This window comes from Pelobates fuscus, chromosome 4, assembly GCF_036172605.1.
Source record: "Pelobates fuscus isolate aPelFus1 chromosome 4, aPelFus1.pri, whole genome shotgun sequence".
NCBI classification, from domain to species: domain Eukaryota; kingdom Metazoa; phylum Chordata; class Amphibia; order Anura; family Pelobatidae; genus Pelobates; species Pelobates fuscus.
This window is the reverse complement of record NC_086320.1, coordinates 306,643,560-306,659,574: the sequence shown is the minus strand read 5'-3', so window position 1 is coordinate 306,659,574 and position 16,015 is coordinate 306,643,560. Positions and strand designations below refer to the sequence as shown.

At 42.9% G+C, this 16,015-nt stretch overlaps 1 protein-coding gene across 7 annotated transcripts in view; it reads right to left on the bottom strand.

Annotated features, from left to right (window-relative positions):
• PPP1R9A (protein phosphatase 1 regulatory subunit 9A) overlaps positions 1-16,015 on the bottom strand; it is a 252,259-nt gene that overhangs the window by 117,941 nt on the left and 118,303 nt on the right. For all 7 annotated transcript variants that reach the window (XM_063452273.1, XM_063452276.1, XM_063452277.1 and 4 more), the window contains exon 4: positions 15,844-15,964. In XM_063452273.1, coding sequence (XP_063308343.1) covers positions 15,844-15,964 — 121 coding nt within the window. The remainder of the gene's footprint in view (positions 1-15,843; positions 15,965-16,015) is intronic.

Below are 16,015 nucleotides of genomic sequence, written 5' to 3'. Positions count from 1 at the left end.
TAATAAGAGATTAAAGTGTACTAATGTACAGAACCATACTTAAGGTGTTGGTTACCTGCACATAGTGACAGAGTGCCCTAGTGAAAAGAGGAAAGGAGCCCGACGCGCGTTTCGGTGCTTGCAATGATGCACCTTCGTCAGGGGCTGAAGGGAGACTGACCTCTGGTCTCCATTTATATGTGTGCAGCTAGCTACTTATTAAGGTTGGACCTATCCGAAGCGAGCGTGATAATCACATTGGGCGCCAGACTGCCGAACGCTCATTATGCTAATGAGCTTAGCAGTATCTACCAATCGCGCTGCTATAGCTCTGACGTCATTGCCAATGTCTATTAACACTTAGCGTGCCTAAAAGCATTGTACTTTATCTTGTGACGAATTGATAGCTGGTGTCAAAGGTCTCTATGAGTGTCAATAAAAATCTAGTACTGTAATGAAAATTCTGTATATCATTATGACCAGATTGTGACAGGATAAGTAATAAAACCGACGAAAGGTGTTGAACAAAGATCTCTTGGATCTATTTGATATGTATACCCTAGTAGTATAGTCTGACTGGATAAGTGTTGAACTGGATATTATCCAGCTTCGTTGGGGGTATCTTATGTAACCAATATTAATAAGCTCTTTCAGTGCCGAATTCCTTAGTAATATTGTTAGATACCCGTCATGCGGTGATGAAAGTACCTAGTATTGTACTCTGATTGTATGAGTGTATGACAGGGTATTATCCAGTCTCATTGGGGGTATCCTTCCTATGTGTAATCGTTAGGTTAATATAACCACATTGTATGACCGATACTGATTGACACTTTCAGTGCCGAATTGCCTAATGACATTATTTGATACCCATTATGCAGTAGTAAAAGTAAATAGGTGATGACTTGGATAGAGATCTATAGCAATAATAATTCCCGAAGGGTCATGACATATTTGTGTAACCGATATTGATAAACCCTTTTAGTGCCGAATTCCTTAGTAATATTGTTAGATACCCGAATATTATCCAGTATCGATGGAGGTATCCTATATGCAATCGTTAGGTTATTGTAACCACACTGTATGACCGATACTGATTAACACTTTCAGTGCTGAGTTGCCTGATGACATTATTTGATATCTATCATGCAGTAGTGAGAGTAAGAGGTGATGATTTGGATAGAATCTATAGCAATGTCGGTGTGTGTAAATGTGGGATTTAAAGCTAAAATGGCTATAATCAATAATTCCCGAGGGGGCTTAACACATTTGTATGATAATGCCAAGTTATGAGGCTTCAATTTATTTAGTCCTTTTGGTCCCACACACTTGATCCGTGATCTAAAAATGATCCCTGCCGATATATACCATCTAGTTTGGGTATTTGTAGCGGTGGTTCCGTGTATTCATAGAATAGCTGATGTGGATGGATACCATAATGATTCAAATAGTGTTCAAAGAGAGGGCAACTCAAGCTAATGAAAGAGTTTAGTTGTCTAGACATATATGGGTATACAATCGTTGATAAACACACCTAGAGCTTAAATGTATATTATTAGCCAGGATGTTACTTATATAGAGCTATTGAAATTTCAAGGGGACGCCAGTTGGACTAGTACTAGGTGTCTGCATTGACAATTATTAGACAGTAGGGACAACAGTAGTTGCTGCTATGTGTGGTACCCTTTAGAGGGTAATAGAACTATGCCGTAAACTATTTACATATGTACAGTATTTACAATAAATATTTACAATAAAGTTTGTGTATTGCGTGCTCAATTTATGTTGGTGGTGGGGTCTGAACTTTTAATGGACATCGTTGGGATTTATTGAAAAAAGTGTAAGGGAAGTTAAAAATGGAAATTAATCAGAGATGAAGCATGTATAGGAAGATCCTTCATTAATTAATCAGAGATGAAGGATGTATAGGAAAATCCTTCATTAAGTCCTGAGGGAGATAATGTCTTTAATGTGTATATCCAGTAGCTTTCTCTTTGGAAAAGTTTAGTGTCAATGTCGTCCTTCCTTGGACCCAGCTTAATTTTTTCGATGCCGGGGGCGGGGCCTGGACATCATGGCGGCTGGACGTGCCTCGTGTGAGCTCCGAGCTCAAGCATCTTTCTAAGCTTGAAAAACCGCACACCAGCCAGCCAGGACCACCACAAAAGCCTGTAACCAGGACATACCTGCCTCAGGAGCCAGCCGAGGTGCCCCGGGTCTGCCGCCCGTGGGTACACGGAGCATCTGCTGAGGGTCCAGGGAGTGAGGCCTAGTAGTATCGCCGGACGGGTGAGGCGGCCGATCCCCCGCTCTGTGCGACCTAGTGCCCTCCCAAGCCTGTATTACTGCCCTGTTCCCCCCCCCCCCGGGACCGGTGGGGGTTATCCCGGTCCACCCTAGCTTGTACGTGCTAACAAGCAAATTAACTCAACATCTATCCCTCACTGCATACCACTTGCTCCCAAGCTACTGCAACACTCCAAAATGGTGGATGAACGCCAAACTACCACAGAGGACCATGGCCCGCCTGGGCAAGCTCCGCAAAGCACCATCCCAGACATCTCACAGCACCTGGATGACATCTTCCAAGCCTTTTGGCGCAAACTCCAAGACCGCATCACAGCCCATCTACCACGCACGCAAAAGAAGGGGCAGAGGGGGCGGGGCCTGGCAGCCATGCTGACCGGTCGCATGCTGCAGAGGCTCCTGCTGAGCTTGGCTTTATCAGCAAAACTTATAGACTCACTACGACTAATTAAGCTGTAAAAGATACCCAAGGGTGCAAGAAGCTGTTGGTGACACTGCGGACTCCGAGATCGGGAGTTTTGGGGGCCCTACGGGTGGTACAAAACTTTGGAGAGTGCGGCCTACATTGGAGAGGAGTGGGGCAGACGGCCGCTGCCCTGCTCGTACGCCTGACAATCACCCAGCGGCGGTGTAATGCCCCTCACAGGCCCCGGTCCCCCCCCCATGGGCCGGCGGGGGTTATCCCGGCCCCCACTGGCAGAAGCTGATACCGAGAAGGCTTCGATGCAGGGCCGCGCAGCTTACAGACCTCAGCGCCCGACCATCAAGATGGCGGCCGACCGCGCTACCAGCGCTCACGTGGCATACTGAAATACACAGCCCCGATTCTTAAAACCTGGACTGTAACTCACCCTGCTAAGCAGCAGACCTGCCTCAGCGGACCGGCCCTTGTTCACAGCATCTCAGCCCGGTTCATACAACCGCCCACCGGTACCTAGAGCACCCTGATGACCATCCCCATACCACTGCCTGTCTACACTTCACCCGGGAATCCCGATATTGATCATCACTGGCAGCGGAACCGGAGGCACAGGTGACGTGCGCTTATAGACCACGGGACTAGCAACCTCCTAACCTTTCACAGGGCATGACACGGGGAGAGACGGGAACGAGGCAGCAAGATCCGGCGGGACTGTCAACATGCTATCCGCGGCACAGCCGGGAGGTCTGCGCGGCCTGCCTTGAGAGACTCCAGTGGCACATCCCAGCTACAGTTCATTTAAATGCAATGCTTCCTTCACTTAATCTATATTGTTTTTTTTATTTTCTTTGCTTTCCTTCTCTCTTTTGTTCTTTAGTGCATACTCAACATCCCCCACTGTGGTGATAGGCAGCATTTCACGGCACATATTAACAGGTGGGATCTAGCAACATAGGAGAGGCTTACTCCCCACATCAGGGCAGCAATGGTGACACTGCACCCCCAAGCATAACCCGCTTAATGTGCATGATAATTAATGCTGATATCTAGCAGCGCAATACTAAGTGAATTATGGCATCGGGGGCTATGCCTTATAAGTTTAATCACCTCATCATATCAGGGCTTGTGTCCTGGACAAAGCCCAACTTAAGCAACCCAAGCTGAGAAACCCTGCTAGTTGAAATCTTTATGTATGCCTATATTAACCCTTCTGCTCCTAAGGAACGTTACATGTCTTCATGTTCTAAGCCTGTAACTAACCAGCTTGTATTTAGCTTCTATAAACCTTTAAAAAATTGTGCGACACTCAGAATGCCATGTAACTGTTGACTAATAATTGTTTACAAATTGCATGTGATAACTATTGTGGCATTGTAAACATGCATATATTTTTTCGTGCACAACAAAAATAAAGAATATAAAAAAAAAAAAAAAAAAGAAGGGGCAGAGCGGACTCCCTCGGGAGAAACAGCCGTCACAAGCCACCACCTTACCTGGGCCAAGAGCACTCCGAGGCATAGCCTCCACTCGCCGACCAAATCGGCTGAAATGCCCCTACAAAAGGCGAACACCTATCGGACGCCACAGCAACCGCAAACAGGGGGCAGATTTGACACCACAGGTCCTCCAGGTCAGTGGAACACGGGTGCGGGTTTCCCATACCACCCAGGGCTGGAGGGAATCCTGGATTTGCCGGTCGAATACAGTCGGCGGACAATCCCACAGCCCAATACCTACCCTGCAGCCCAATCTGGACTCCCACACAACCTTACAGTTTTTTCCCACGCTGGGCATAGGCTGAATGGGAACGTATACCCCCAGGACAGCGCAGAGATCCAAGCTCAGGGCACAAAACAGCCTCCCTACCTGTGACTTGCTACAACTGGAGACCACTTAAGATACCCTATATGCATGATCGTTTTGCTTGTTTTCTCTAATTTGCGCTTGACAACTGTATAACGATACCATAATGATCATAAAATGTTGTGTTACACATGTGGATGGCATTCCCTAATGGCCAGTAACTTACTCTCACACTCATATACCTGCATGCCTGGCAACCTCTTGGTATTTCCCACTCGTGTTATATATAGTAAAGTATGCCATATATTTAAGTTATACATACCATAACCACACATATAGGAGGGTCTCACAATTACCGCTTCAACCACAAGCCTGTACACATAGGACACGCATGTGTCACTTATGCCCTTACCATTTCGCGGGAAATTTGTGTAGTTCCCTCTTGCACCGTAACCTTAACAAGAGTATGCAGACGCAGCGACTTGGAACACAGTAATAACTCTCAAGATCAATCTCTTAAACAATCTGTTTTAATGTGATTTTGCTTGTTCCTGCATTAGATGTTGTGACACTGCAGGTGGATCTGTTCACCTATTCTAAGCCTGTATTATAAACCTGTTTTACAAGCCTGCTTTAGCTACAACGCGCTTTAGATTCGCTACAAGTTCACTTACCTAACCAAAAAAACAAAAAATGAGGCATTGTCACTCAGGAAATGTAGTTCTCTGAAAATGTCGATATACTAATCCTGTATTGTAAACTGTTTATTACATTTCCCTCCCTTTTTCTTTTTGTACCCAATCCTGTATGCTTCAATAAAAGAAAGATTGACAAAAAAAAATTTTTTTTTCGATGCCATTGAAACGTAGACCCTGTGCAGAGCCTCCATGTTTCATTTTGAGATGACGTGAGATTACTGTATCGGTCTGTCTGGAAGGGTTCACTGAGTTGATATGTGTCAGGATTACTGTTTGATCCAGCACGTAGAACTGTACAGCACGGATGACAAATAAGTAACGTATTACCGGTCCTTAGAATGGCCGGATTTAACGTACAAAGAATAGTCAAAAATACTAGCCGAGGTCAGGGAACACAGAAAGGGACACATCGATGAGGAAAGCCAGGAGTCAGGATACCAGAATATAGATAAGTCAATAAACAAAGCCAAAGTCAAAAACCAGGTAGAAAAATATAAACAGGAACGCGCTCTCGGACAACCACAAGGGAAACCACGACAGGGCACTGAGCAGGATGAGATTTGGGCCTAAATACCCCTCTTCTAGATCTGATAAGCTGTAACCGGCCTTTGACCCCAAAGTCAGTTACCAGGTTTTATTTGCATAATTGCTGCTCAGCATTAACCCTTCTGTGGATTAGGTTGCTGCTCGCCACAACTTTTCCTGTGTGGACAGTAAATGTCATTAACCACATTTTTATAAGCGGATGAATACGTGACAATTGACGACGTGTTGATTGTATGGACTGGTCTGGTAGAATTGTTTAACAGCTTCGTAGAAGCATTAAATATTAATGACGTCAACCTCAAATTGACTCATGAGATCGGTGGACACAAACTACACTTTCTGGATTTAACGCTACAGACTACGGAGGATGATAATCTCTCTACCACCCTCTTTAGAAAAACCACAGCCACCAATAACTTTCTAAATTAGGATAGCTACCATCCCACCTCCCTAAAAAGAGGGATACCCATAGGTCAGTACCTTCGAATTAGAAGGAATTGTTCCACACTGGACGAATTTAAACTCAAAGCTCAAACACTAAGATCTCAGTTCAAAATGAAAGGCTATTCAAATAAATGTCTCAAGTCAGCCTACCAGAGGGCGCTCCTGACTGAGAGAGACACCCTCCTTGATGATAACTCTGCGAAGGATATGACTCAAAATTTCATTAGGTGCATTGGCACCTTTGATTCTGGATGGGATCCAGTAAAACATATTCTAGAAAGATATTGGACCCTTCTATATCAAAACCAACATCTTAAAGAAGTCTTGACTCCCCATGTTTCACTTACAGCTAGAAGGGGCCGCAATCTCAAAGACCTCCTGGTACCAAGCCATCTCTCATTGCCAACATGTCCAAATACATGGCTCATATCTCCAGCAATAGGTACTTTTCAATGCGGTCGTTGTAAGGCGTGCAAATATATTAGGAGGAAATCAAAAACATTTTCAAATTCAACCAATACCAAAACACATACAGTCAAAACCTTCTTCAACTGCCAAACTTCAGGATTAGTCTATCTTCTAACTTGCAGTTGTGACTTAAAATACGTAGGCAAGACATTTAGACCTTTCAAAAAACGTATCCTGGAACATATCAACTCAGTGAACCCTTCCAGACAGACCGATACAGTAATCTCACGTTGTAACGGATCACCTGGCACCCCGACTTGGTACCTCCGTTAATGGATGCTCCTAGCGCTTCCTGAGGACTCCAAGCACTCTGGCAGACACCACAATCACCGAATCCGAGAAACCTTTAAATTCTCCCAAGCGTATGAATGCTGTAGACCATTGAATAGGAACCATACGAATAGGCTTGTACTCCTAGCAGTCAACTGGAACAGCATACAATAAATCCTTCCCCCAATAATGAGACGACACATCACTTTGAGGGTAAAACAGGAACTCTGGACTGGCTCGTCCAGCCTGGCTTTTATTTCCAACTCACACATACAGGCCACACCCAGGGGGAGGCATAAAAGAACCAATGACATAGATGTTACCTCCCACACATCCCCTCCCCTTAGTGTGACACATAATCCCATTATGCATACAGTGTAAAATATACTTTTACACAACTTTCATAACTTTAAAACCATACATCACATTCACATAAAAATACATATCTACAATCAATCCATTCAGGGGAACAACATATTAAAAAATGGCATGAATCCGACCAGGGGTTCAAAAGATACTAAAAGTATCTTTTGTTCCTTTCTGGCTGGCAGAAAAACATCCCCACAATGCACCCTGGTTTCCTCCCTTCTGCCCTGGAGTTAATTGGAGAAGTAATCCAATTACCCAGGACTAAAAGCAGACTCCATTAACCACATGGTTGCAAAACAACATAAAACACTTTAAAATACATAAAGTCACATTTACACATAGCACACAGACATTTCACCTATCCCCAGATAGCTGGGATCTGCACGCACAAAACTACCGAATAGCGCGCAGATCCTACTCACACAGTACAATTGCCATGGAGCTAAAGTCTTTCCCATAGTCTTTCATTATATGAATAGGCTCCATGGTATGGCTCTCTGGGGTATCACATTCCCATAAAGTCTGGTCCATAGTCCAAAGGCAAGAGGCGGGCAATCAGCCCCCTCCAAGGACACGTGGCGAGGTCGGTTTCGCCACACACGTCATCTCAAAATGAAACATGGAGGGGGCGGGGCCGGGCCGCCGAGCCGACTGGAAGCAGATCAACATGGCTCCGGGCCTACGGCCCTAATATCGGCACAAAATCCGCGCATACATTGCCCTGGAGTCAAATATCCAGATGGGATGACATGGAGAATCACCTCAGCTCGAATCTGGTACCAGACAAAGGCCAACAACATGTCGTCAGCAACGGAGCTGAGGCACCCGGCCTACCTGCCTGCACAAACCGGGACATCAACAGCAAATGACCCAGACTCAGAAGCCGGCAACTTACCCGGGTGGGAACGCATGCACGCAACATTAGCCTCAGAAGAGGGCCCCGAGGATGTGAGAAACGGCCCCGCTCCCCCCCCGGCCGGTGGGGGTGATCCCGGCCACATGGGGACGGCGCACACCAAGACGGAAGACCCCGACTTGGGCCTACACCGATCCCCTACACTGGCAATGGCTGCCAAAATGAGACCCGCCCGACAACAGGACCAAGGAGAGACAGACCAGTAGGCTGAGAGACACTTCGACACATACCTTTAATCCCGGGGTGGACTGGCCCACGGGCGGACATCTTGGACTGCTCACGAGCCGATATCATGGCTGCCTGACCTCAGGGTGAGGTGGGCACCCAGAGGAGATTGTCCCCACTGCTGCGAGCCCGGCGGGTGTGGGCGGCATGTGCCTCCGGCTGACCGGTGGCTGAGGGGCCGTGTGCCCACCATCCTGAAGAAGTGGCCGGTGCTGGGTGAGACATACAGGGCAGCCCATGTTCCCGCGGGGGTATCGAAGGATCAGGGGAGGTGCAGGGGACACAGGGCCGGCGGACTCTTGTGGGGGGGCCCGCAGGAGCACATTTTGTCCCTGAGTGCCCACTGAGACATGGTGCTTACGGGGGCGGCCTGGACGGAACGGGGGCACCGACCCGGGGCCGGACACCCTAGGAGACCTTGCGACACGGAGTGCCCCTCGGCCAATGTGGAAAAACTCCATGCCACGCAAATCAAGTGAGCCTCGACACCACTTATGGAACAACACGAAAAGGGCCGAACCTGACACTATCCTCATTCAGCCAGCCAGGATACACAGACCTGCAAGGCCACTCGGCCTCTAGTTCTGGACATGATGCTACACACCCTACAGTAAAAGCTGACCCTATGCTTACTCGAGGAGTACCATGACCTCTCCTCTTTAATGTGGGAGCCTCTGTGCTATATATAATTTGTTTGCTTACATGTTCCTTTACTGGCACTACATCATTAGCTACAGCTTACACAAGATTGTTCATTATAGTAACCTGCCTTTATTTCCATCCCATCATTTTTCATTTATTCTTTAAAAGTATATTTCTATATGTTCTAATGAGCATTCTATATAAGACTGCATGTTATTACTGAGAGTACCAGGACAGACTGAGCAACAATGATTTTTAACGTTATAATGTTATGGCAGGACCTGCTTGCTAACCACTGCTTGGGCTGTCTGGGCATAAAGCTACTAGCCAACGCACTGCATAATAGATGTTCGCAGGCATTACTAATCAGACAGGGAGACAAATGTATTTGACAAGTTAATTTATACTTGTAGCATACTCCACGCGAGAAGATGCTCTTTTATGTAGATTGCATGATGGCAAAATGCCTAAAGATTGAGCCTGTGAAAATTCTTAGTACGGAACCAACCTATACGATTGCCTCCGCTGGCTCAGCGACTGGCTCCTATACCCAGATTACCTAAGGTCACGCTCCTGCAGTAAGAGGGCATATACCACATCAGTTCAAGTTGCATACCTAGTGGCAAAATGTGCAAGACGCACCTTAATGAAAGCACCCATTAACAAACCACACTAGTAACATTGACCGAGAGGGTGGCTGAATACACGTTACCAATTGACACCACTATATTGGCACGTACCTGACAACAATGCCTTAACAATGTAGTACCAAGCAGGCTTAACGCCTTTTGTAGGTCTGGCTTAGCAAGGCATATGAATACCCAATATTTGTCATTGCTTGTCTATTTGTCATTGCTTGTTCATACACTTAATACTGCGCTAGATATAGGTAATAGCACTAGCACAATCTTGGCGATATCTGCTGTAATGCTTGTAAGTATATTCCTGCAAAGTTCGATTACGCCTATATGTTTTGATCCAATACGCCCCTGCGCAGGCGATATTCTGCATTTCCTCCTATATGCTGACAATTAAGCCTCTGCGTAGGCGACTATTCATCTTACTGAATGTTACTGCTTAAGCCCCTGCGTGGGCAACCACTTGCTTTCTTTTGAACCAGTTCGCAACCTGCACTCATACTGCGAAACAATAAAAATATTTCAAAAAAAAAAAAAAAAAAAAAAAAAGAAACATGGAGGCTCTGCACAGGGTCTACGTTTCAATGGCATCGAAAAAATTAAGCTGGGTCCAAGGAAGGGCGACATTGACACTAAACTTTTACAAAGAGAAAGCTACTGGATATACACATTAAAGACATTATCTCCCTCAGGACTTAATGAAGGATTTTCCTATACATCCTTCATCTCTGTTTAATTAATGAAGGATCTTCCTATACATGCTTCATCTCTGATTAATTTCCATTTTTAACTTCCCTTACACTTTTTTCAATAAATCCCAACGATGTCCATTAAAAGTTCAGACCCCACCACCAACATAAATTGAGCACGCAATACACAAATTTTATTGTAAATATTTATTGTAAATACTGTACATATGTAAATAGTTTACGGCATAGTTCTATTACCCTCTAAAGGGTACCACACATAGCAGCAACTACTGTTGTCCCTACTGTCTAATAATTGTCAATGCAGACACCTAGTACTAGTCCAACTGGCGTCCCCTTGTAATTTCAATAGCTGTATAAGTAACATCCTGGCTAATAATATACATTTAAGCCCTAGGTGTGTTTATCAACGATTGTATACCCATATATGTCTAGACAACTAAACTATTTTCATTAGCTTGAGTTGCCCTCTCTTTGAACACTATTTGAATCATTATTGTATCCATCCACATCAGCTATTCTATAAATACACGGAACCACCGCTACAAATACCCAAACTAGATGGTATATATCTACAGGGATCATTTTTAGATCACGGATCAAGTGTGTGGGACCAAAAGGACTAAATAAATTGAAGCCTCATAACTTGGCATTATCATACAAATGTGTTAAAAATTGATTATAGCCATTTTAGCTTTAAATCCCACATTTACACACACCGACATTGCTATAGATTCTATCCAAATTATCACCTCTCACTCTCACTACTGCATGATAGATATCAAATAATGTCATCAGGCAACTCGGCACTGAAAGTGTTAATCAGTATCGGTCATACAGTGTGGTTACAATAACATAACGATTGCATATAGGATACCTCCATCGATACTGGATAATATCCGGGTATCTAACAATATTACTAAGGAATTCGGCACTAAAAGGGTTTATCAATATCGGTTACACAAATATGTCATGACCCTTAGGGAATTATTATTGCTATAGATCTCTATCCAAGTCATCACCTATTTACTTTTACTACTGCATAATGGGTATCAAATAATGTCATTAGGCAATTCGGCACTGAAAGTGTCAATCAGTATCGGTCATACAGTGTGGTTATAATAACCTAACGATTACACATAGGATACCTCCATCGATACTGGATAATATTCGGGTATCTAACAATATTACTAAGGAATTCGGCACTAAAAGGGTTTATCAATATCGGTTACACAAATATGTCATGACCCTTCGGGAATTATTATTGCTATAGATCTCTATCCAAGTCATCACCTATTTACTTTTACTACTGCATAATGGGTATCAAATAATGTCATTAGGCAATTCGGCACTGAAAGTGTCAATCAGTATCGGTCATACAGTGTGGTTATAATAACCTTATCCTGTCACAATCTGGTCATAATGATATACAGAATTTTCATTACAGTACTAGATTTTTATTGACACTCATAGAGACCTTTGACACCAGCTATCAATTCATCACAAGATAAAGTACAATGCTTTTAGGCAAGCTAAGTGTTAATAGACATTGGCAATGACGTCAGAGCTATAGCAGCGCGATTGGTAGATACTGCTAAGCTCATTAGCATAATGAGCGTTCGGCAGTCTGGCACCCAATGTGATTATCACGCTCGCTTCGGATAGGTCCAACCTTAATAAGTAGCTAGCTGCACACATATAAATGGAGACCAGAGGTCAGTCTCCCTTCAGCCCCTGACATCATTGCATCAACCAGTGCATCATTGCAAGCACCGAAACGCGCGTCGGGCTCCTTTCCTCTTTTCATTCTTTTCACTAGGGCACTCTGCCACTATGTGCAGGTAACCAACAACCTAAGTATGGTTCTGCACATTAGTACACTTTAATCTCTTATTATCTGTCCACCTCTATAACTGGTCATCACTTCTATGTGAAGGTTAATTTACTTTTCAGGCTGAAGCTACATAGTTCTGCAAACAATATAACCTTATTTTATATTGCTACAGTCAGATACACTGCAACTGTGAGGGATGTAATTAATCCCAATTAGGTGTTCTTACTGAACGTTATATAGATGTTTGCTGCAGCTATGGTAACTACAAGCCTGTTACGCTACCTATAATAGTTGAACATTGGTTTTCTGACGACGTGTAGGCTCAGTCTTATACTTCTATAAGAGACACAGCTAGCCACTCAGGAATATATAAACTTTTCATGTCTAGTTCAGTGACCAGCCTCCTAGTTCTTTAAGACAATTAGTGCCGTATATCAAGATACTGTATTCTCTGAGCTTCTAGACTTGACCCTATTTTATAACATTAAAGTCTGTAGTCTGTCGCAATTCAGAGACTCAGTAGTTCGCACTTCAATTACTAGGATATTTAGAGGTGTGCCATTTTGGCAAGATTGCACCCAATTCGGGTTTTTTTAACCGGTACCATTGGAAATCTATGCTGTACTATTATTTACTCTTTATCAATTTAAGATTATTTTGAAGATCCTATTTAAATATTCCAGGTCATACTCCCTACATCTGGTTATTTTATCCAGATGGTCTGAGTATTCTTTTCACTCTCCTTAGCTAAGTCCTGTAGTATTAGCTAATCTCTCTTAGCTCTCTTATCTCTCTTAGCCAATGAGCTAAGCCATGCACAATCTGATTTAGTTCAGACACAAAGCATTCTGCTGCAGTGGACACATTCTTAAATGGTTTTGCTACTTACATTAAGGGAATTTAAAGGCACCCCTGACACTATAAGCACTACAGTGCACTGTGGTGGTTATGGAGCTTTGAGTGTTCCTTTAAGAGAGACAGTCTGTATTTTGGAACTACATCACTCTGTCCTTCATTCAGTCATCATTTCCCTCTTTTTCTAGTGTATATATTGTTTACAGAGCTTCCTAGCCAATAAAAAGCACATGCTGCCATTACAAAAGAACAGGTATTCAAAACACTCTACAGGTAGTACTTAACACCAGTAAGGCTATTTACAATGAAGATAATTTAATCCAATTTGTGCTGGAAACCATGCGGCTCTAGAGGCACATATATTCACCTCTGGTGGCATTGCCTTTCAATCACTCCATTGTTGAGAGATATAGCAAATCTGACATCTTTAATCCTTCACACTACAATAGCATTGGATCGCTACTATCCAAACCTTTAAGAAAACCTCACCAGAGTTCAAAATAAATTAGTGGCAACAAATGGACTATCCACAAGAAGTGTGGGGAAGGACTCGGATACCTACTCTCTTGGCAGGTAGCCAGTTCCCTTAGCCCTCAAAAATCATCATAGACTTATGCATACTTGGCAACTTTGGCAAGGATAACCCAGGGATCAGCGGTGTCGGATAGGGGGTTGCCAGGTGTGACAGCGACACAAACTGCAACACTGACATGCACTCTCACAATTGCAGCCCGTTTTAAACCCGGCGTTATTAGTAGTAAATAATGCTGTATTCAACCAGTCAGTTAACAATTCAATCAGTAATATCTAATATTAATCATCACAAATTGAATTGAGGGGCTGATTTCAAAAAGTGGAACAGGTGCCAGAACTAATTTTTGTTGGAACACAAACCCGAAAATGGCACAAGAGCCCAAAATGGGATTGTCAGAAAGAATGCCTATGGAATCATGTGTCTCTAAAATACATCACATGAGCTTAAAAATCGGTCAGGGTTAATATTATTTGGTAATAAACATTATACTAACAGTTACATAAATGACGGTTTCATCAGTAAGCCACAAAGTCCCCTAAAAAGCCCTGACCATTTTCCGATAGTGGGTAGTATTTCAGAAAAGTACATCCTTTAAGCCACTTATATTTGTGTTGTTCTTGCGTACTGTGATGCCCTCACTGCTAATCTATCACTGCTGGTCTAAGTGAGGGTTGTCCAATTGCACTATTTTAAAAATGAAAATGTTAACCCCTCAGGTATGAGATATGAAATAATCTGTTTATTTTTGTGTAGTCTGCTCCTCTAATAATCTTTAAATTGTGATCTCCTGTATAGTTTCACTGGACGTAATTATTTTATGTGTACCCATTATTTGTGAGTAATGGTTTAACCAGAAATGTACTATCCTTTCCATATAACATGTTTACCTGCATTCATTTTTTGTGATCTAACTGTAAGACATACACAGATCACAATTAGAAGAAACAAAACCTAAGCCGAATTAACAAATAATTCCTGGGATTCCTTTTCTTTCATAAACAATACTCTAGTTTATTTTGTTGTCTCTCAAAAACACAATAGTATCTATTTTAAACTCTTCTGAGAAACCACCCATGGTCTACAACTGATATATAACTAATAAAAAAATAACCGCAAACCAAATATAACCATGCCAAGAGTGGAGGGCCCCGGGCGACCTTACTAAATATTTCTTTGTAACACATAAAGTTTTAATAAAAAGCTATCGACAGGAGCAGCTGTAAGTATCCCTTTCATCATCCTTCGAACAACTTGTTACCTAGTAACAGGAAGAAAACAGGGCTTTTACACGTGAAATCTGGTGTTTGATGCGTTAGCGGAGCTATTGATCTGTTTTATCCCGGTTTTCAAAGATTTTCTTGACAAACAACTACAAGATGTCTTTCATTAATATGCTTTCTGCTGAATGACTTGAACTTACAGTATCTAAATTTTAATGTCGCTCTAAAGGCAGTGTTCTATTAATCCCCTGCGCAGTCTTTCTTTAAACCGCATTGCATGTTCCCAGATAAGGTCAGCGCCAGCGGGAACGGCAGCGAATGCAAGTGGTTTATGACATTGAATCAGTGCAGCCTGAAAGGCCTGCAACATAATGCTTTCCATCTGTGTCTTTTATTTTTTTTAAGGGATATGCAAGTGACCATAATTGCGACCAGAAGTGTTGGCACGCAGCAATGGTTAACCACATGCTGCTGTGAATGAATTGTGAATGAAGCCACGAGATTAGAATACTATCTATTGCTTACATAGTCACTTATTGCAACTAGTTTTATTGAAACAAGTGGCTCCTATATGTAGATTTGAATACATCTCCAAGGCACATGTTACTTCAAAGAACACACAAGTTTAAAAAACCATATAGTGTTTAAAAAGGTTTTGCTGACAGCGATAGAGGTCCAAGATGGGTGTGGAATGCTAACCAGAACAGGAAGTTAGTAAAAAAGGTGGACAACAAAAAAGTATTTCCTATAAGGCACAACCATGGCCATAGTATTGCACATGGATATGGATAGAGTCCATATTGTTCATTGCAATCCAATGGTTGGCAGGGAATTATGGGAAATAGAGAACAAGACATTGTAAAGAACCAAGGCAATACTTCCAGGAAAATAATTTTATTGATAAACCACATAAACAAACTTTTTCAAAAACACACCAACACATATTTAACCATATTATTTACATACCTTCCATCCCTTTGAGCAGCCCCTCCTTCAGTGACAGTTTTGACAAATATCCCAAGTTTTTCCAGGCCTGTATCTGCTCCAACACCCATGCCGATAATGCTGACACCAAGACCCTCATCATCTGAAAGTGAAAAGATGTAATTAATAATTAATTCTATAAACATACTAGATA